This window comes from Pezoporus occidentalis, unplaced genomic scaffold, assembly GCF_034315485.1.
Source record: "Pezoporus occidentalis ecotype Australia unplaced genomic scaffold, CSIRO_AGI_Poc_V1 ctg121, whole genome shotgun sequence".
Classification (NCBI taxonomy): domain Eukaryota; kingdom Metazoa; phylum Chordata; class Aves; order Psittaciformes; family Psittacidae; genus Pezoporus; species Pezoporus occidentalis.
In genome coordinates this window covers 2,795,976-2,817,736 of record NW_026913006.1, presented here as the reverse complement: position 1 = coordinate 2,817,736, position 21,761 = coordinate 2,795,976, and the positions used below count along the sequence as shown (strand labels likewise).

Sequence of the window (21,761 nt, the reverse complement as noted above, 5' to 3'; positions counted from 1 at the left end):
CCTTGTTGCAAGCCCATTTCAAATGCCTTACTGAAAGTTCTTACATGTTAGATCCTGCTTAGTGCCTAAGACTAAAATCAGAAGCAAGTTAAAGCTCCCAGGGTAAAATCAATCAGCTAATATTCAGTGTTTAGGTCAGTGCTGGCAGCTCTCCCATTTTAGGTGGGATTCACTTCATCCCAAAGTGAGAATCTAAAGCAGCCCAAACACAAGATCTACCTTGGATGTTGTGGGGAAGATGTCTGGAAATGAAGTAGTTGGTACCTGCAAATCTCAGTTATGGCCTCTGCCTTCCAAGTACACAAACGGCATCATAGATGCAGTCTGGAGCAAACTGCAGCATGAATTCCTGCATTTCTCAAACAGTACTCAGTTGTGTGTTCAGATCCCAAGGAGGACTGGGAACAGAACCTGTCCCACAGAAGAAACTCTTGCATATTTATTTCAAATAAGCATTCAAAGGAAAAAACAAAACAAACCCACAAAAAAAAAAAAACACCACAAAGCAAACAAACAACAAAAACCCCCAAACAAACTAAACCAGAATTTATATATATTTGCTTTTCTTAAAAAATGATTCCATGAAAGTTTTATAGTTCTCCAAGTAGTAATACAGGGGTTTTATATATACAAAATTCCATTTCAAACAATTTACTGTACAAAAGAAAGTATAAGCAACTGTTAATATTTCATGATTTCAGCAAATAAGGAACAATTATGATAAGTATGTGTTCAGGATATAGTTCCACCATTTACAGGAATGTCAGTATTAAGTCGGGAATACTTTTGGATAAGTATTTACAGATAAAATCCCCTTTGAGGCGGTTCCCCAAAGATTTCTCTTCTGAATAGGTAGTTCACATTTGGCTTTCTTCTGGATCGTTTGGGTTCCAAGGAATGAGAGGAAGAACATGGATGTACAGACAGAATTCTGCTTGATCTATTCCCACTCACAGTCCTGTTGCAGTCAGTGGGCCTGATCTAGTAAATACTACCAGGAGTAATGCTTGTGTGAATAGACCAGGCAAGATTTGTCCCGACAGTTGTAAGCTATCAAATTTACAAATCAAAGTTACAAATTTTTAAAATAGTGGCATTCCTGCAGTCAAAGTATAACAGAAACAAGAGTTAACAAAATATAAGCCCTTTATTAATAAAAATCTTTGGTTGGATCAATATCTTAAATAAGCTTCAAGAATATTTGGTTAATACCATTTTCTTTCTTCCACATAATTACTTTTCTGGTACCTTCTTTGGACAGACTATAGAAATATATCAAGTTTATCACATACTTTAAAACAAATAAATAGATCAAAAGCTAAATATGGCATTTTTCTTTTTTGAAGTTCTAGCATTTATCTTTAAATTAGTTTGGCAAAGAAAAAAAGGAAAGGAAAAGGGAAACAACTAACTTCTCTTGAAAACAGCCTTTTGATGTTTGGTTTTGTAACAAACCATACAGTAGTTAGACTTTAAAGGAATCTTTCATTTTTGTTTTATTTTTCAGTTTGATATTTGTAATGTAAGCGCCATGGACAAAACAAAGCAATAAAAGAGAGGAGGTTAATTGCACCAATATTATTTGGAAGTGCAGTTTTGTCATTTGACAAAGCAAAACTGAAATGTCCTATGCTTCAAGAGGTGTATTGCTGGGATTTAGCTAGGCATTTTAAGTAAGGACTTTAGACTTCTACTTTAAGGAAGCTCCTTGTACAAAAGACAGAGTATTTTAAGACAAAAGAAAAGTCCTGTGACTAACTGACGGTCTGGTCCTATAGCCATAGTGCAGGCAAAACTTCCATTGAGGACAGTAAATGGGACGTGGTTTGGATTTACCCCTCTGGCACAGCCTCCTTGAAGTGCCATTCAACAGCAGAACGTCTGCAGGAACAACTGGCTGTGAAAACCTCTTCTGCAGAGGATAGAGGGCTACAGACAAAAGCCTGGCTGAGAAAGGGATGTGCTAAACTAATGGGAAAAGGGAATTTCCTCAGCAACACCAGTGTCTGAGTACTAGGCAGGGCTCTCTACATGTGCTAATTAATTCAGGGCATTTAACCAAATGCTCTGTGATCATCTACCTTCTGGGAGGATCTCCAGGGTTGTGCTACTGCTGCCTGGCCGTAAGCAAGGAGCTGCTGGGGTTCTGCACACACACAGCTGAGGCAACTTCAGACCCACATCAGCCCTGCACTGGTAAGAAAGAACTTTTCCAGGTTCATTTTTCTGATGTTTCTGAAAAGAGCAGTACCCTGGTGCTTGTTTCACACCTCCAGGATCACACTCAGATGTCTGCCAGCAGAGCTACAGCCTGACAGGGAAAGCGTGTCAGTCTGATAGGCTTTACATGGTGTCTGTCCTGCCAAAAGGAATACTAGGGCACACTCTAAAGCTGATTTTGCATACACTTTATGGAGTTATCCCATAGACCTTCAAGCCTGGGGTTTCAAAAATCTTTTAAATATTTTAAATTACTAGTATTATCACTTAAATTACTAGTATTATGACTTAAAAGTTACCTTTAATTAGTTAATTAATAGGCTAAGGTCAGATTCTCAGAGATTATCAAGACATACTAAGTACCTGCATTTCTTAACACACACCACCATCAATAGTGTTATTAAAAATTCCCTGCATTGCTGCTTGTGCAAAAGAAAAAAAACACATTATCAGAAATAGACTGTGGTCCTCCATGTTTGTAAGAAGAGCTTTTCTCACAAAGATGGGAGTAAAATGGCAGCACATCCTTCAACATGCACCAGGTTGTCCATTAATCAAGTCCTGCTTCAAATGCAATGGCTTGTGTATCAGTGGAATACCCTGACATACTCAATTCCCTCCTCTTCTAGACATCAAGAGGGTATGAATGGCAGGAGGACAAGCTTCCACTGTGGCTCCTGGAGAGTCTGGGGCTGTGATTGTTACAGTTTTCACCTTTTTTCTTGTCCTTGTCTTTCCAGGTTTCTAGCAACTGCAGCTTCCCTTGCTCTTCTCTCATGAAGACCTCCACCATGAGAACTTTCTCCTTATGGATCTGCTGACTAATGTCCTTGGGAATGTCTGGGATAATCCAGTCAACAAATTCACTCATAAACATGACCAAGTTCTGAAAATGAAATTGTGAGAACATGTCAGCAAGATCAAAAGAAAGGATGACTGTAGGGGAAGGGGCCATTCTCAGTGTACTTATGAAGGCAAAATAAGGAAAGAACAGTGTTTGAGTTGGGTTCAACTGCATGTCACAAGCCTGATACCAAGCCAAATTCATCTCTACTCCTTGCTAGAAGTAGAGAAAAATGGCAGACACAGATCTCTTGTTTTATGTACAAATACTGTCACAATCACCTAGAAATCCAGTAGAATACTGCCATATGATACATGCCCTAAAAGTTTCACATCAGAAGGACAGAAGCAAACAGCAAGAAGTAAAATGATGCAAGTTGGTAAAATACATTCCAATGAAATGTTCCTTATTTAAAAACTCTAACTTCGCAAATTTTGGACATTTAATTTCTTGGCCAGGTTTAGAAATTATTTGGGATGAAACTGATGCTGCTTCAGTGAATTTGTTGTTGTTCCCCTGGAGAAATTGGTGGGATCTAATCAATATTAGCCTTGTGCTTTGCTGCTTACTAAGGTTATTCTGTTGCTTCTGCATCAAACTGGTTCAGGGATTCTCTGGTGGTTACTTTTTCCACTGAGGATATAACTGGCTCTGCATGGGTGAAGAGGGTGAATAAGGATGGGCAGCTGAGAAAGAAGATCATTTTTTTTTTTTGACCTAATAGCTTATTTCCAAAGGTGGCTTGCCTTATACAGCTAAAGAAATAGTATAACTCTTTTTCTTTCTCAGATAGAAAGTACCTGCAGTACAACCTACCTGGAAAACTATCACAAATGCTAATCTTGCTGCTAGGACAGCCCAGAAATCCTTTGAAATGTCATACTTGTTTTCAGACCAGGGGGGTTCTCGATAATCTTTGTATCTGCAAAACAAGACTCAGTAAATCAGTGATGTCATTCAGAAATTTTAGCACCATAAGGAATTAATACCAAAGGGTTGAACAGGAAATCAAGCCTTCTAAAAAAAAGTTCACTACTACAGTATGAGACATTATTAACCTCTTAACAACTGAAAGCCTCCCACAAGCTTTACTCCAAATTAAAGGTCTTCCATCTTACTACCTTCTGATTAGTACACATAATACCAATTCTGCATAAAGACGAAGTAAATTACACAGTTAGATAATTTATTTTAAGATAGGTAAAACCCAAGCCAACCTATATTTATAAGACTAATTTTAAAGACACAAATACTGATCTCAGATCCATGGGGTGTGTTATACTATGTAGTGTTCTCCTTGCTCATGATCAGCTCATGTTTGCCATATAGACAGAAGATGAGTATTTTGCCTTAGCTGTTGCTCACAGAAAATCTATGAGCTCATCAACAGTAACTTGTTAGAAACGGGACCAAGAAAAACCACACTAAACTTGAATCACAGCATGATTCCTATGTTGAAGCAATTAGGGTTCTATGATTTCAAATTATTTAAAAGTCCATAGAATATAAAGGAAATGATGAGATGGGAAAGAGTCTAGGAGTAGAAAGCAAATAAATCTGGCATTTTTGTACTGGACTTCTATTCCATAAGTTCTGTGCTAAAAATATGTTTGCAACCTTATTTATCCTGTGGCTGAGATAACCAGGACAAAATAAAAGGAAGCAAAGCTAGTCAGCTTTCTCTTTTTTCCTCCTTGAAATGTCTCTTCCCTCCTTGTTTTCCTCTTCTTCACCTCCTTTATCCCCCTTTCAGTTTTGCTGGCCTAAGTGCTTTCACTGTTATATTACAAGGGCCTGTAGGGACAGGAAAAGGAGGAATGGCTTTAAGCTGAAAATGGGAAGATTGAGATGAGCTCTTAGGCAGAAGTTCTTCCCTGTGAGGGTGTTGAGGCGCTGGCACAGGTTGCCCAGAGAAGCTGTGGCTGCCCCATCCCTGGCAGTGTTCAAGGCCAGGTTGGACGGGGCTTGGAGCAACCTGGTCTAGTGGAAGGTGTCCCTGCCCGTGGCAGGGGGTTGGAACTGGATGAGCTTTAAGGTCCCTTCCAACACAAACCAGTCTGGGATTCTATTATTTGGCTTTGGTCCCCAATTCTAAATGTTAAAATATTTGTTTTGAAGGTGATGCATATGCAAGGAAGCTTAGACAAAGTGTGTGTTTCAGCACTGACCTAGACTGCTTCCTAAGCCAAACTATGTGACAATAATTTCCTTTAAAAATGAAAAGAATATGTAGATATTGTTACAGGCATGCAGATTTCCTGTACAACAACAATTTAAATAGGTCTTAAGTTCCAGTGGAGAAAAGGATGCTATTAATCTCATCAGGAATTGTTACAGAAACATCATATCAACAGCATGTGGTATGACAACATGACATCAGAGTAACATCGTTTTCTTCCCTTAAAGCATCACTGTACTCTTTATCATAATTCATCTCTTTTCTTGAAAAAAGGAATACATAAGAAAAATCATTGCATGGACAAACACTGACTTGAACAACGCTAAGCCCTGTTTCCCAAAATAAGCAGGTTTTGTGGTTGCTTAATATGTAAGTGAAAATGTTCAAGGCAATGGATCCATCTGATAGAAAAGGCTACCAAGGTGCTAAAAAGGTCTTGAAAATACAAGGGACCTGCCCAAGAATGTAGAAATTTGTCCCATTCTTAGTCAATTACTTAAAATTAGTTATCATTCAAGAGAGTACCTGCATATCTGAACCTCGTAGCCAAGATCCATGGGGTCATTGGGAGCTGTTCCTGCTTGAAAATCGCTGACATTAAAAGAAGACAGTGTATGGTTCACGAAGCCATGCATGGTGCCATTCTCACTGTACATATACAGGTACACGAGGCGTGGAATGAAGTCGGATGTGAATGAGATCACAAATGCCTAAGCCATAAGAGTAAAGAGTGAGCGCAACATTCAGGCAGTGGTTAAGTTCATAATATCCTCAAGTATGTCTTGTCCAAACAAACTCATGCAACTCAGGGACTGCTTTAGTTAACAAAGGGGGAGATTCCGGCCAACGGGGTCCTAAAAATGGAGTATTCACTGATGCAACAAGGTAGGATCTATTGCTTACTTTTTTTAGTTGCAGAATATTAGGTGGAATAGCTCCATGTTGACTGAGATTCCTACCTGGATAACAACTTGGACTCTGCAGAGAATGAAGCGGCCATACTCCCAAGCACCAGAGGAGAGCAAAATATGGCACTACATAAGCCACAGCTTGTCCCTGATGCATTGTATAAGGTCCAACTGATTGATTTCCAAGTAATTTTGTGTTCCGCAAACAACCAGCAGTGAAGTGACTCTTTAAATTCTCACCGCATTGTAAAATCAGGTATGTATTTCAACTCCATCAAAAGGATGAGCAGGCTGAGCCCAGTTTTATATTTATAGTCCCCAAAACTGCATTGTATTTTGTGATTTAAAAAGGCTTTCTAAATATGTGCTACAGAAAATGCAAGAGAACCAGTTCAGCTGAGCTCTTCAGGACTTTAGCCCTTCTTGTCATTCTTATGAAACATTCTCACTGGTATTAATCTCATGTACATGTGGAACAAACACAGTACAAAACGTTTTACTTCTTTTACAATAAAGAGGCATAGTACATAGATCAAAGAGGGGAAAAATAACACTGGATAATGACAAAGAGAGACTACAAGGAGGAAAAGAAAAAAAAAACAAAAAAAAAGGAGACATTATTTCCAAAAGAAAAGAGAGGAAATGGTAAAGACAAATTAGGGCAGTCTGCCAAATAACCAAAAGAATGGTTTGGTCATTGCACAACAGACACCTGTGAGCAAAATGAAGGGATTTCTAGTCTGGGTAATGGTGGAAAAGCCATGAGGGCACATGGAGACGTGGCTATAAGGCCCTACACGGCCCCTGTTTTTCTGCGTCTCAAATATGTTTTCAGCTTGTCATTCAGCTTTTCTTGTTTCAATTAATGAAACTGATGATGATCATCGTGGATGTCTATTCATATAGAATATTAGGTAAGTACATACATTAATATATTAAAGTGAGCTAAAATTTTCTAAGGGCTGGGATGTTCTAATATTTCAGAAAATATTTAAATCTACTTTCTCTTGATTTTAAGGGATTTACACTGAAATAAAACTACTAGAGCAGAATGGAAAAGCAGGCCTATTGAGTTAAAATGTTATTCATGCCAAATTACTTACATTTATGATGACGGCAAGCTTTCCAATACCTCTGAGGATATTATACCAGATTCCTGAGGAAGGAGACAAACGTGTAAATGCTATTCCAGTCACTAAATTGTGATAAATTACTTTTTTAGTTAACAGTGTTAGGAGCACTTAAGACTGTGCCAAACTAGCATTATATTTTAAATTAAAAGAAGAACAAATTATAAGAGATTAATTTGACAACCTGTAGGCAAAGGGAGCCCAAATCTGTCAATGTTTAGGCACCTATTTTTTGAGGTCTTAAGTTAAAAACTTCTTTGTGGAAGAGGGAGGCAAGTGTAAGACAGAGGAATGCCTGCATAGGTAGAAAAGAAAAACATCAGGAAATTTCATTCACACTTTTCAAATGCCTGAGGAGAAGAAAGCTACAGACAGGGAGCTGGAACTTTCATACACATGGTGCAGAACATACTGATTTACCAGCTTTAAAGATCTACCTCAATCTGTGTCTACACCTTCTCATCACTCTTGATCCTAGCTCAGTTTTGAGAAAGCAAAGCTCCAGTGGAGCCACTTGATGGGATTTTTCCAGTTGCATCTGGAAACCACACAGGTACGGGTTTCCTGAGCATGGGCTCTGTGCAGACAAAATGTAATACCAACCAACCCTATGCTGAATCAGGTTCAACCCCTCCAGATTTAGCCTGAGAATGATGCATGAAGTACCCCAGCTCTGACCCATCCCCCTCTGGAGATCCCACTCCTCACAGAAAAGCTTCTTGATGAAGAAATACAGGGCTGCTACAAGATCCCTGTGGTTACAGCGCTGACGAGCCACTCTCCTATTCTGGGTCTGAAGAGGAAGAAAGATGTAGGAGGCTTTACACAGGGAGATATCCCTGGAAGACTCCTCCAGCCTGGCCAAATCATTTGCTTGAAAACTAACTGGTCTCCTGGCACAGCAGACAAGCCAGCCTGGACAGAACTGAAGGTCAGAAGTACAGAACTGAACTTCAGGAAAAGATATTACAGTAGCAGTGGAAACAGAGATAGATCTGTGTTTGCTGCCAGTGGTTGCCCACTGCGTTGAGCCGGTGGGACTTTCTCCCTTTCCTAATTTTTCCTGATTCTGCTGATGCCTGCCCTAAAAGCTTGTCTGGTATGTCTGTGACCATCTCACAGTCTCCGACTTCAGATTGTCTCTGAAAGAAGTGGGGTTCTTTCACCCACAAGGTCAGGATTGAATTGCACCCTCTCAAAACCAAAAGAAAAACCTCAAAACCCCTACCACAACCATAAAACCAACAACACCCTGCCTAAAACGTCTCACCAGCAACCTTCACATGCATCATCAAGCTGAGCCAGCCACAAAACACCCCCAAAAAAATGTGGTAAAGGCAACAGCATGCTAAAATGCAGTGTGTTCTTCAGCTCTAGGATGATCTGAAGGCACAAGGATGAGCCCAGGGAAAATCTCTGCTTCCACAACCGGAATAAACACTGAGTTTGGTAACAGATCATGAACTCCACTGCTCTGGCTGAGTGGTTCTGTAACATGAACAATTACTTCAATGACCTTTTTAATGATAAGTAACCAATGCTTGGGAGAAATAGGTTCCTCATTACACACACCCATAGCTGTTACCCCCCATAGTAGGGGGAGGATTGGCCTGGTGTCGCCATACTGCTGCAGAGCCCAGTCCCACCTAAATTCACTGCAGCTTTCAGCTTAACCCTTCCAACGTTAATGCTGTGTAGGTTTGAAGGGATACATTTACCCACAGACTTCTGAGTCTTCTCTCATTCCCAAGGGTATTTCTCCAGGCTAACTCCAGAATTATTAAATGCAGGAATTTTTACTTCTGCAAGAAAACTGCATTGCCAGGAAGGATTGTTGATGTGCAGAGCCAAGTGAGATATTTAACTATTGCATTGATCATTTTGATTTGAAAAATGATATTGTTTACTTAATAAAATATTCGAGCTCTGGTGTTTCTATTTTAAAAGTAAATCCTTGATAAGTTATGACAGTTCACAGTTAAAGTGCAGTCTAATGTTTTGAATTTTCCTATAAATATCTTCCTGTTAATGAAACTAACTCAGTGTAATAATATCCTGCCATCCATCCAGGAATAAACAAAGGGATAACAATAGCAATGTGTGCTTACCTATATCCTTTGCTCTGACTGCTACCGGTCTCCTCAGCTCAGTAACAAACTTTTTTGCATCTAGACGGATTTCAATTATGTTGTTCAACAAAGCAAACAAAGGTGCCAATGGGAAGGATGCAACAAACAAAGTCACAAACCCAAACTGAATAACTAGAAAGAAAAAGAAACCATTTCATCAGCTGTGTTCAGTATTTATCAAATTGCATCATCCCATCAGTGCCATCCCATTAAATTCTAACAAGATGACATGTGCTGTGAAACTAAATCCCATTTTTGGCATCAGGCAGGGTTTGCCTGACTGCTGTTTCATTTGGGCACCAAAGGGCCAGTTGCCCCTCTTACAAAAGGCAAGATAAATTAATCAGAATTATAGAATCACTTAATCACAGAATCAACTAGGAAAAGACCTTTAAGATCAAGTCCAACCATTCCCCAGCACTGCCAAGGCCACCATGAAACCATGGCACTAATGGTCTCATTGCACAGTTTGTGAACACCTCCAGGGACAGTGACTCCACCACTGCCCTGGGCAGCCTGTTCCAATGCCTGAACACTCTCTCAGGGAAGAAATTGTTCCTAATCTCCAGTCTAAACCTCCCCTGGCACAGCTTGAGGCCATTTCCTCTTGTCCTGTCACTTGTTATTTGGGAGCAGAGACCAGCCCCCTCCTGGCTCTATCCTCCTTTCAGGTAGCTGTAGAGAGTGATAAGGTCCCTCATGAGCCTTCTCTTCTCCAGACTAAACCCCCCAGGGCCCTCAGCCATTCCTCATCACACTTGGGCTTCAGGCCCTTCACCAGCTCCATTGCCCTTCTCTAGCTCCATTTCTCTTCTCTGGACCTGCTCCAGCACCTCAATATCATGGATAAAGAAACTCCTAAACTAAATTTGCCATCAGTGAGACTGGCACAGGAGTGATCTGAAGGAGTGGGAATATGGCAGCAACTGTGTGAGCTCTATAGAAATGTGCCATACTCCACCCAGCAGGTTTTTAGCACTCATTCCCACTGGAAGCTTCATCTTCTGAAGTATAGAAACTTGCAGGCTTCAAAAGGGACGTGACTGATTCTCTGCCTTTATTGGGAATAATTTGCTTCCTACAACCTGGGGTCATACTTGCTTTTGTCTGATGAGGACATGACAATGATATCATACTCACTCTGATACCGTCAGTGCTCCACCTTTCTCTTCCTCTGTTACTTCTAAATGCTGATCTCAGTAACTGCATCTTTTCATATTTTTAGGAACTGACAGCATGACCTTGTAGCTTGTACTGTTAAATTTCAGTCTGTTTCCCCTACTCTGAACATCAAGGTCATCAGCTATTCTAATTTGCCTCTGCATTTACTGGAAATGCGAATTTTTGGTGTTATTTTACTTCATTACCCTTCACCACTGTTTTGCTTAGTCATTTCTTAAAATACTAAATAAAGTTGCTCTTTTAAGAAAGATCCTTCAGGAATGCTGGATACTGTAGCAAACAGCATTATAGAATCATGAAATCACAGAATCAACTAGGTTGGAAATGATCTTTAAGATCATCAAGTCCACTGTCAAGACCACCACTAAACCATGTCACTAAGGGCATTATGTTGAGCGGTTCTCAGCCTTTCCAAGATTAAAAGTAGGAAAAGAAATAGAGTTATGCAGCAACGCAGAGCTGATATCCAGTGCTTAAATTTCGTATCACTCACTAAACATAACATGTTATTTTAAAAATCCCAATTGTATGTGATGTGTTAAGTACAACCTCGCCTACAGGCACTTATCCCTAAGAAGATTTAGTCCAGATTTCATTAAAAAGAAACAATCCTGTGTGACAATATGCAGTGGAAATTATCAAATCTGAATTAAGTAACTTATTTCCAATGCAGGGTGCAACTGATGAGAAAGTGACAATCTCAAGTTTATGCCATTTAATCATTTGCATTTGAAACTTGACAGTGATATATCACATGGCTTGAGAGAAAGTATCTAAACAGGGGAAGTTCAGCTTAGATCTTAGGCAGAAGTTCTTCCCTGTGAGGGTGGTGAGGCCCTGCACAGGTTGCCCAGAGAAGCTGTGGCTGCCCCATCCCTGGCAGTGTTCAAGGCGAGGTTGGACGGGCTTGGAGCAACCTGGTCTAGCGGAAGGTGTCCCTGCCCATGGCAGGGGGTTGAAATTAGATGAGATTTGAGGTCCCTTCCAACCCAAACCAGTCTGTGATTCTGTGACAATATGCTGCCCAATTCATCCATGAAGCAGCCAGTGGTTGGCTTAAACATGCTACAGTCCGAGACTATATACTTCAATAATTAAGTTATGCCTCATATCTAATGTCCACTTTATCTACAATTCAAAAACCTCAGCTCTCCATCACGGTTTGTCAGAATAATTGTGGTTTAAAATGCCTTCTTCTCATCCCACTCACTCATTTCCATATACTCAGGGGTAAGTCCAGCAAAAGGCTCCAGGTTATAGTCCACTTCATAGCGCTGCTTTTTTTTAATGTGCTCTTCATGGTCTAAAGAATGCTGACGCTTTAACTTCATGTAGCGTATAAATTTCTTCATTTTTCTGGGGGAAAAGGGAAGGATTTCATTAGCATGCCCTTGGGGGCACAGTGCCTATTTTGCAGCTATTTTACATTAGCAGACATAATGAGCTTCATACCTATTTTCATAAACACTGTGCAAGAGCAGAGTACAAGTCAAGGGGCAGTGGACACACCGTGTATTTCACATGTCCTAAAAACCATGCGTTTAATAAAACCCCAACAAGAAACAAGCAAAAATTGCTACTTACGGGATGCCAATCTCAAATAAATTGTTCTGGATCAGCTGCTTGCCCAACATGATAATACTGAGCTGGATACACAACTCCATTAGGCAACCTCCTGGAGCACACTAGGGTGGACAGAGGAAACAACAGTCAGAACATCTGCTGCATCCCTGTGGCAGAAGCAGATGGTCCTCACACCCAACAAGATCACAGACAGAGGGAAAGTGAAATTACCTCTTCCATTCGGAAAGAGTGGAAAATGTAGACATAGTCTCCTGGACGTCCAACAAATCTAGGGTACAATGGTTAGAATTATAAACTTGCTATGGATTTTATACTTTTGATATGTGATTCCTAAAGTCAAACTCTATGCCTTTGAATGGGACCACTTAGTGCTTAGTCCTGAAAAAATGAATGACATTATCTTTGGTTTTGTTTTAAAGAGCAAGTCCTGTTTACCGAGTAAATGACTTGGTAAAACTGCAAGTGTTGTGCCCTACAATATTCCAGGCAGAAATCCTCTGAGGTAATCCTCATTACTGTTGCACTAGCTGGAATGTGCCACATGGATACTTTGTTTTAGCTTTATGTTTTCCTGCTGATTGCAAGAAGAGAGATGATACTTGCTATGATATTAAATTAGGAGCGGTAAATAGAAAACAGTTAATAATCTGGTGGGAGATTGTAGCTGAATGCATAGATTTATTAGTACAGGAAAAATATGGTCCTGTTGGAGAGGGACCAGAGATGGGCCAAAAAGTGATCAGAGGGCTAGAGCACCTCTGCTATGAGGAAAGGCTGAGACAGATTGGCTTGAAGAAGGGAAGACTCCAGGGACACCTTATTGTGGCGTTTCAGTTCTTAAAAGGAGCCTATAAGAAAGATGGGGAGAAATTTTTTAGCAGGATTGTTGTGACAGGATGAGAGGTGGTTTTAAACTAAAAGAGGGGAGATTCAGGCTGGATGTGAGGAAGAAATTTTTCACAGTAAGGGTGGTAAAACACTGGCACAGGTTGCCCAGCGAGGTGGTGGATGCACCATCCCTGGAGACACTCAAGGCCAAGCTGGATGTTTTTCTGGGCAACCTGATCTAGTTGAAGATGTCTCTGCTTATTGCATGGGGGTTGGAGTAGATGAGCTTTGAAGGTCCCTTCCAACCCAAACTATTCTATGAATCTTTTCTATGGTTACCTTAATAAATGGCTTTAACAAATTTGAAACTGCAGAGTACAAAGTCTGTGCATTATCCCATGAGACTGAAGAGGTTTGGGGTCAATACTGAGGCATGCTTAAGCCAGATTTACTTTACTGTCTGATTATGGTCTTAGCTCAGCAGCAGCTGTCTCATAAGCAACGAGTAGAAACAAGGAACAGCATTTAGCATAACTCACCGGCCTTTGAAGAAAGCAACATAGAAGATGGGTGTGTAGGCATTGACGAACTTCAGGAGGAAAGCCTTAAAAATCAGCCGCTCTTCAAAATTCTTGTCAGTTTTTGGCACCTCTGGAACAAGGTGAAATACGTAAGAAATGTTAAGGAACTAATCCTACCTGGAACATTTAAAGATCTTATAAAGGTGGGCTTTGGAAAACATGAGTCATCTTTTCATAGAATCATAGAATAGTTAGGGCTGGAAAGGACCTTAAGTCCTAGTTCCAACACCCCTGCCATGGGCAGGGACACCTCACACTAAACCATATCACCCAAAGCCTCTTCCAACCTAGTCTTGAACACTGCCAGGGATGGAGCATTCACAACCTCCCTGGGCAACCCATTCCAGTGCCTCACCACCCTCACAGTAAAAAACTTCTTCCTTATATCCAACCTAAACTTCTCCTGTTTAAGTTTGAAACCATTACCTCTTGTCCCATCACTACAGTCCCTAATGAAGAGTCCCTGTCCAGCATCCCTAAAGGCCCCCTTCAGACACTGGAAGGCTGCTATGAGGTCTCCACGCAGCCTTCTCTTCTCCAGGCTGAACAGCCCCAACTTCCTCAGCCTGTCGTCATACGGGAGGTGCTCCAGTCCCCTGATCATCCTTGTGGCCCTCCTCTGGACTTGTTCCAACAGCTCCATGTCCTTTTTATGTTGAAGACACCAGAACTGCACACAATACTCCAGGTGAGGTCTCACAAAAGCAGAGCAGAGGGGCAGGATCACCTCCTTCGACTTGCTGGTCACACTCCTTTTGATGCAGCCCAGGATACGGTTGGCTTTCTGGGCTGCAAGCACATGCTGCCTGCTCATGTTCATTTTCTCATCAGCCAACACCCCCAAGTCCTTCTCCACAGGGCTGCTCTAAATCTCTTCTCTGCCCAACCTGTAGCTGTGCCTGGGATTGCTCCGACCCAGGTGCAGGACCTTGCACTTGGCATGGTTAAACTTCATGAGGTTGGCATCTGACCACCACACAAGCGTGTCAAGGTCCCTCTGGATGGCATTCCTTCCCTCCAGCGTATCAACCGAACCACACAGCTTGGTGTCATTGGCAAACTTGCTGAGGGCACACTCAATCCCACTGTCCATGTCACCAACGAAGATATTGAACAAGACTGGTCGCAACACCGATCCCTGAGGGACACCACTCGTTACTGGTCTCCAGCTGGACATTGAGCCATTGATCACAACTCTTTGTGTGCAGCCATCCAGCCAGTTCTTTATCCACTGAGTGGTCCACCTATCAAATTGATGTCTCTCCAATTTAGAGACAAGGATGTCGTGTGGGACAGTCTCAAAGGCTTTACACAAGTCCAGGTAGATGACGTCAACTGCTCTACCCCTGTCCATCAGTTCTGTAGCCCCATCATAGAAGACCACCAAATTGGTCAGGCAGGATTTCCCCTTAGTGAAGCCATGCTGGCTGTCACCAAGCACCTTGTTGTTTTTCATGTGCCTTAGCATGCCTTCCAGGAGAATCTGCTCCAAGATTTTGCCAGGCACAGAGGTGAGACTGACTGGTCTGTAATTCCCTGGGTCATCCATTTTCCCCTTCTTGAAAATGGGGGTTATATTTCCCTTTTTCCAGTCGTCGGGAACTTCACCTCTCTGCCATGATTTCTCAAATATGATGGACAGTGGTTTAGCAACTTCATGCACCAGCTAAAAAAAAGCTGTTTAGCTTTAGCTTTTAAACAAAGGGGTATATATTTGATAGAATCAGAAAACAGTTTGAGTTGGAATGGACCTTAAAGCTCATTGAGTTCCAACCTCCTGCCACAGGCAGGGACACCTTCCGCTAGACGAGGTTGCTCCAAGCCCTGTCCAATCTGCCCTTGAACACTGCCAGGGATGGGGCAGCCACAGCTTCTCTGGGCAACCTGTGCCAGTGCCTCAGCACCCTCACAGGGAAGAACTTCTGCCTTGTATCTATGTATGAAGAGTCCCTCTTCAGCATCCTTGTAGACCCCCTTCAGATATTGGAAGGCTTCTCTTCTCCATGTCCTGATGTTGAGGACACCAGAACTGCACACAGGGCTGCAAGTGGGTTCTCACGAGAGCAGAGTAGAGGGGCAGGATCACCTCCTTCGATCTGCTGGTCACACTAAATAATTCGTGGCAATATATATACACACACACATAAATGCAATATGGCCACACTGAGTGGTCAATCATGGAATCATAGAATGGTTTGGGTTAGAAAGGACCTTAAGATCATCTAGTTCCAACCTCCTGACTTCTGAAGATATCACCATTCAGATGCATTACAACAGTAATCCCAATTTCATTCCACACCTGGCTGACCTCCATGACAAACGTTTGCAGATGGACAAGAACTTACCTGAAAAAACTTCTGACCCTTTTGTCACTGATGCTTGCTGGAAATTATTCAGAATTTTTTTTCCTACTGTGTGTGGGTTTTTTGCACCATACAATTTTGCCTCTCACAACATGTTTTATGCCAATTAAAAAATGGCAGAAGATTTAAAGAACAGTTGTGTGATAGAGAAGAGGGAAGCTCAATATTAGATACAGGAATTTCTGCTGCTACCTGTAACTGGATTAGCATTACCACTGCTGAAAAACACCCTTGACAAATGAAGTCAAATCTATGTGCCTTTTGCTATTTGTAAGTAGCTGGTTAGAATTTAGCCCCACATTTGAATTTCCTGAGTTTGCTCACCACTTTGAGGTGCATCATTTGTCATTTGGGTCCTCTCGCTCGAGCAAACATCAGTTGAGGATTTAAACCTACCAATCTGAGTGAGCCACCTCGCAATGCAGCCATATACTTCATCCAGGATGATGATGACAACCAAGTTGATAATGACAGCAGTGGCAGTGACAGTGACCCGAACACTGGAGCGGCCCGAGGGAGTTGAACTGATTGCCAGCGCTGCTGCAGTCGAGATCCTATATATGATGACTCCAAACACGATAGCGAATGTCAGCCCTACCTACAAGTAAGAACAGCATAGCCTCTTATGAAAGATTTAACTATAAATACTTTGTTTGGGACTTAGTGGTGACCTTAAAAATGGGGTCTCTGGGCCAAGTCCCCCAGTTCTGCATGAAGGCTCCCAGCCACTTTGATGAACTGTGGGAAAATACACTCTTTTGCTAGAAATTTGATCATCACATGGAAAAAATGATACAAGGATGGCATAATCACATGCAAAGGGATATTTTATTTTTTTTTTTCCCCAAAAAAGCCCTAAAGGTAAACTGCTTTGAATCATAGAATCACAGAGTGGTTTGGGTTGGAAGGGACCTTAAAGCTCATTCAGTTCCAACCCCCTGCCATGGGCAGGGACACCTTCCACTAGACCAGGGACCAGGCTGCTTCAAGCCCTGTCAAACCTGACCTTGAACACTCCCAGGGATGCAGCATTCACAACTTCCTTGGGCAACCTATACTTGCTGATATTAAAAGTATTAGTGGGCTTCCTTTCAGCCCTAACAGCAACAGCATAGATCCATTGGATTTGCTGAATTATAAAATCAAGCCAGCGTTGAAGCAGAGAGGAGTATTTCAGCTTAAATCTGCACATAAGCCATCAAATACCCTACTCAAGCTCGCTATGCTGTCATAATCCCAAACTGAAATTCAGTCTGATAAATCAACACACATCTTGGGAATGTAAAGGTATACAAAATCTTACTCAACTCTTCTTTGCTTAAATAGATGAATAATTTTAAAATGTGATTCTTATAAAGTCCAAATTCTTCAACTGGGGTTACCAGATTTACTGCAGTTCCATTCTCTGAAAATACAATTACAAAAAAATAACCCAATCTCAAAAAAATTAAATTAACTGAGTTGGTCTGGAATAGTCTACCTTTAGAAAGGGCTTAAGCTTTTCTATGCATCTGCCAATGTGTTCTATGTCTTTAATTATTATTTCTTCAAAATTTGTTTTAAATGCTGATGCTTTATCAGCAAATGGAAGAAGGCTCTTCTCATCCTTCTTGCACCTTTTTCCTCAGTGCTGTCTTTGCAATCCTGTTGTTTGTGATATGCTATAACCACAAATTTGACTGATTTATTAAAGATCCTTGCAATCAGGATTGCAATTGGCAACATCAATTTTTGCTTCTGTGACCCCATTTTTCATAGAATCCCAGACTGGTTTGCATTGGAAGAGACCTTAAAGCTCATCCAGTCCCAACCCTCTGCCACAGGCAGGGACACCTTCCACTAGACCAGGCTGATCCAAGCCCCGTCCAACCTGGCCTTGAACACTGCCAGGGATGGGGCAGCCACAGCTTCTCTGGGCAACCTGTGCCAGTGCCTCAGCACCCTCACAGGGAAGAGCTTCTGCCTAAGATCTCATTTGAATCTCCCCTATCAGGATAAACCCATTCCCCCTTGTCCTGTCCCTACAGGCTCTTGTCGAAAGCTCCTCTCCAGCATTCTTGTAGACTCCTTTTAGCTACTGGAAAACTGCTATAAATGTCTCCCTGGAGACATTTGTCCCCTACCCTATTTAGGTATTCTTATTTATTACTGGAAAGAGATGGAAAAGTATAAATTCCAACTCTTGAAAAGATTTTTAGTTTATAAAGCAATAAAACGGTTGAATTTTTTTTCTCTGAGGAAAAGCCATTGAGAACCACATTAGTCTCAAAGTCTGTCACGGTTTCCATCTCTTCTGTTCTATACAATGAGTCAGTAACAAAAATTACAGATTTTACTGAGTGGTGCTTACCATGAAGATAATGCCAACAAAATTGGTTAAATAGGCTGGAAAACGATCCTTCCATGTCAGCTTTTCTTTATCTGTCTAAAATGGGGGGGGGGGGGGGGGGGGGGAGAAAGGGTACGTTTAATAAAGACAAATAAAGACAAAATGTGATTTTGCACACATGACAAAAACAGAGAGGGCGAAGAACAGGCTGCAAATACTCAATCAGTTAGAAAATGCAGACACAGTGTTTACAGTTACAATTCCAGCCAGGCAAATTGTTTACCCTGTATCTAGGTTCAAATTGGCCAAAAGCCTGCCCCAGGAGTATAAATAAACTAGATTTTCTGTATACTTTTTGAGGGAAACATGAAAATAGGCTGTCAGAAACCATGAAGTAAGGTTTCTCTTACTGTTAAATATTTTCTTTTCCCTTCCCTAGAAAAATCCTCCTACTTCCTCTTTCACTCCCCAGTTAATATTTGCAGCTTTGCAGTTGCACAACTGGTTCCGCTGAAATATGGAATCATGGAATCCCAGACTGGTTTGGGTTGGAAGGGATCTTCAAGCTCATCCAGTTCCAACCCCCTGCCACATGCAGGGACACCTTCCACTAGACCAGGTTGCTCCAAGCCCCATCCAGCCTGGCCTGGAACACTGCCAGGGATAGGGCAGCCACAGTTTCTCTGGGCAAAGACTAGCTGCTGCTGCATAACTCCAAGGTGAAGACACAGTTGGCAGGGAAGACCTTGTTGTGGTGTGAGGTAGTTCCCTCAAGAAGAGTGATTTTTGACTACCTGACTACCCACATGGTATTCAATGGACAATGCCAATAGCATTAAGATGCATGCATATTAATAACTCTTTATAGGATACCCTAAATCTGGTCAACCAGCCACTGCCTGATTTGGCTATGAAAATGTCATTTACAACAGTACTCATCTAGAGTCTTTCATAAACTTTGATGCCAGGAATTGCTTCTAAACACCAGAAAATAAGCAGTGAAAGGAACATCAGGAAGCCGATGCACACATTACAACAAACATCAAAATATGACTCCAATCCTACTTTTATTACATGCACATTGTCTCAGGAAAGTGCAAGCAACTCTTCCAACACACAGCCCATGCTCCACTGCAAAATGTAATGTCAGTCCAGGATGTAAATCTAATATTAGCCATGCAGTGCCATTCCCAGTGCATAGAAACAGTGTCCCAAAGAGTGCTGAAGAAACAAGGGGAGGGAGGGGAAGAAACCAAGAACTGAATGTGAATATTAAACAAGGTTTAACAGCCAAAACCAAATTGATATGTGTCTTCCATAATTACTCATAATTTGAGTTTCTTCATAAGTTTGAATAAAAAGAACCAATTTCACCCCAGCCATGACTGTCTTAACTCTTTGTCTCCATTTGTTTGCTGTCTCTTCTGGAAAATATCGGTGCTTCTGATGGCAGCCAAAGGAAACAAAAACAGGGTTGGGCAATATAGCATTACAAAGCACTGTTAAATTGATCTCCATAGTCTCTACTGACTCAGCATATGTAGCAGTTTAGCCACAAGTGAATGGTCTATTAGTTTGTTTAAGGCTCTGTGTTTCAGCTTTCAGTTAATAAAACAACACCACCAAAAGACAAACTTGTGCCCCAACTCCTAGGGTAGATCAAGCGATCCTGCAAAGAATATTCCCTTTTTAATTTTGGATTCTGCCCTTCTTTTACCCTGATGATGTATAAAGAATGTCCAAAGAGTTTTTCTTTTTCTTTTTTTTTTTGTTCTTTAATTGGACTTCTCTTGAAAAATATAAGCAGTTTCTTCTTTAGCTTTAGATATTTCTCTTTAAGATTTCCACACTGTCTTACAGCCATTGGATTTGAACTTTAACAGTCTAGATCCCAATGCAAGATAATTACCAAGTCTTTCAGAAAAACCTCCCTTTCTCACGTTTCCCAAATTAGTAACATCCACATCGAACACAGCCCAAAAAGCTATAAATAGTCTGGTTAAAGGAAAAAAAAAAAGGAGACAATCCTCTTTTAATTGCTCAGCTTTCATACTCCACTATGTGGAGGCCACCATTTTGTCTGATTATCCTACAGCCGTCCACATCTAAGTTCTGAATTCTTAATATACCAAAAAGTACAGTGAGTCGCAGGTTTTTAGCGGACATATCTGTATTTAAATATGGCTTAGCCAGCAGATAAGAGGGCAGCAACCCAAATTCCTTCCCTTCTGCAAGAGATTTTAAAGTACTGGTGCAAGTAAGGCATCCTATAGATCAACGGGAGCATTCCACCAACAGCTTTGTAGAATTTCTTAAGAGGCACAACTGTACTCAAGTACCATGACAAAGAACCATGCACATTTAGTTTAATGCCAGTTCAATCTATATATTCTGTCTTTTAAAGCATGTTTCATGTTAATGTGGTTATTGCAGTTGTATTTTCATAGGTTTTTCATAAAAATCCCAGTTTAGTGCATGATTCCATGGTGCTATGTCACTGCCAACAGATACAAAAGAGTAATTTCTGCCAGCAGGTTTTCTTTATTGCTGGAGCTTTTACTTCTCTTCTTCAAAATGTAGTCATACAAATGGCTGAATTCATGCAGTGAAGGGGGAATAACCTCTGGTAAGGTGGAAACCAGGATGTAGGGAGAAAAGGAGCTTTTCCACATGGGTGAGCTGCTGACAGACAGTAAGAGGGAAGAAATTACAGCCTCAGTGAAAGCTGCTTATAGGGACTATGCTGTCTGTTGGTGAGATGCAAGCGCTCCTGAGGTGAGCAGCAGCACCTTTTCCACAGTAAAGAACAAGTTAAAAACATAAAGTGAGCGCTACCTTATTCAGTGGGACAAAATGGAAGTAACGTTTTGTAAAAGGAAGAAAGTTATTATCATCAAAGCTGGAATTTGGCAAAGAAATTGTTGTTAATACTCTTTATAAATGCTCTAGTAATGTTTTATATACAACCAAAGTCTAGCAAGACAGAGAACTTTCCCTCAGAGGCTTTAGCTACTGAGACCAACACAGAATGATGTGTTTTGTTACAGGTTTCTCAAACTTGATTCATCAGTCAGGCTCAGTTAGTTTCCCTAAGCCACAGTCTTGTAAAGTATTGAAGCCATTCTAGACTTGTCAGGTCTAATCAGGTTTTGTCCACTGGTGTACATCAAGTATCCCATGTATGCTGGGACCAAAGACATCTGGAACTTAAAAACAATACACAGTGACTCTGGTTGTTACCTATTTCTTAGACTTGGGTCAGTGCCTATAAAGGAACTGCTTCTTTTTCAGTCTTTTCTAAGTGAAACAGATGAATGTTTTTACCATACCTCTTTATGTTTGTGTTCTTTTCTCAGTGATTTTTCTAAAACTTTAGCTTCATACTCCGCTCTTGGATGATCCTGTGAAATAAATCATATTTAATAAAAAGCAAAACTTATTTACTTTTTATAGCAGATAGATATGAACTGTTTGGCAAGTCATT

At 41.1% G+C, this 21,761-nt stretch overlaps 1 protein-coding gene across 5 annotated transcripts in view; it reads right to left on the bottom strand.

Moving 5' to 3' along the window:
• Positions 1-533: 533 nt before the first annotated feature.
• ANO1 (anoctamin 1) overlaps positions 534-21,761 on the bottom strand; it is an 82,875-nt gene continuing 61,647 nt past the window's right edge. For 4 of the 5 annotated variants that reach the window (XM_062607266.1, XM_062607268.1, XM_062607270.1 and 1 more), the window contains 12 exons: positions 21,607-21,678; positions 18,299-18,373; positions 16,345-16,546; positions 13,544-13,655; positions 12,387-12,444; positions 12,177-12,277; positions 11,803-11,948; positions 9,390-9,542; positions 7,255-7,307; positions 5,769-5,953; positions 3,881-3,986; positions 534-3,106 (listed from right to left, as the gene is read on the bottom strand). In XM_062607266.1, the coding sequence (XP_062463250.1) occupies positions 2,846-3,106; positions 3,881-3,986; positions 5,769-5,953; positions 7,255-7,307; positions 9,390-9,542; positions 11,803-11,948; positions 12,177-12,277; positions 12,387-12,444; positions 13,544-13,655; positions 16,345-16,546; positions 18,299-18,373; positions 21,607-21,678 (1,524 nt within the window). In that variant the 3' untranslated portion in view covers positions 534-2,845. Of the gene's footprint in view, positions 3,107-3,880; positions 3,987-5,768; positions 5,954-7,254; positions 7,308-9,389; positions 9,543-11,802; positions 11,949-12,176; positions 12,278-12,386; positions 12,445-13,543; positions 13,656-16,344; positions 16,547-18,298; positions 18,374-19,642; positions 19,721-21,606; positions 21,679-21,761 lie in introns of all 5 variants that reach the window. The other variant, XM_062607271.1, reaches the window with a different exon arrangement.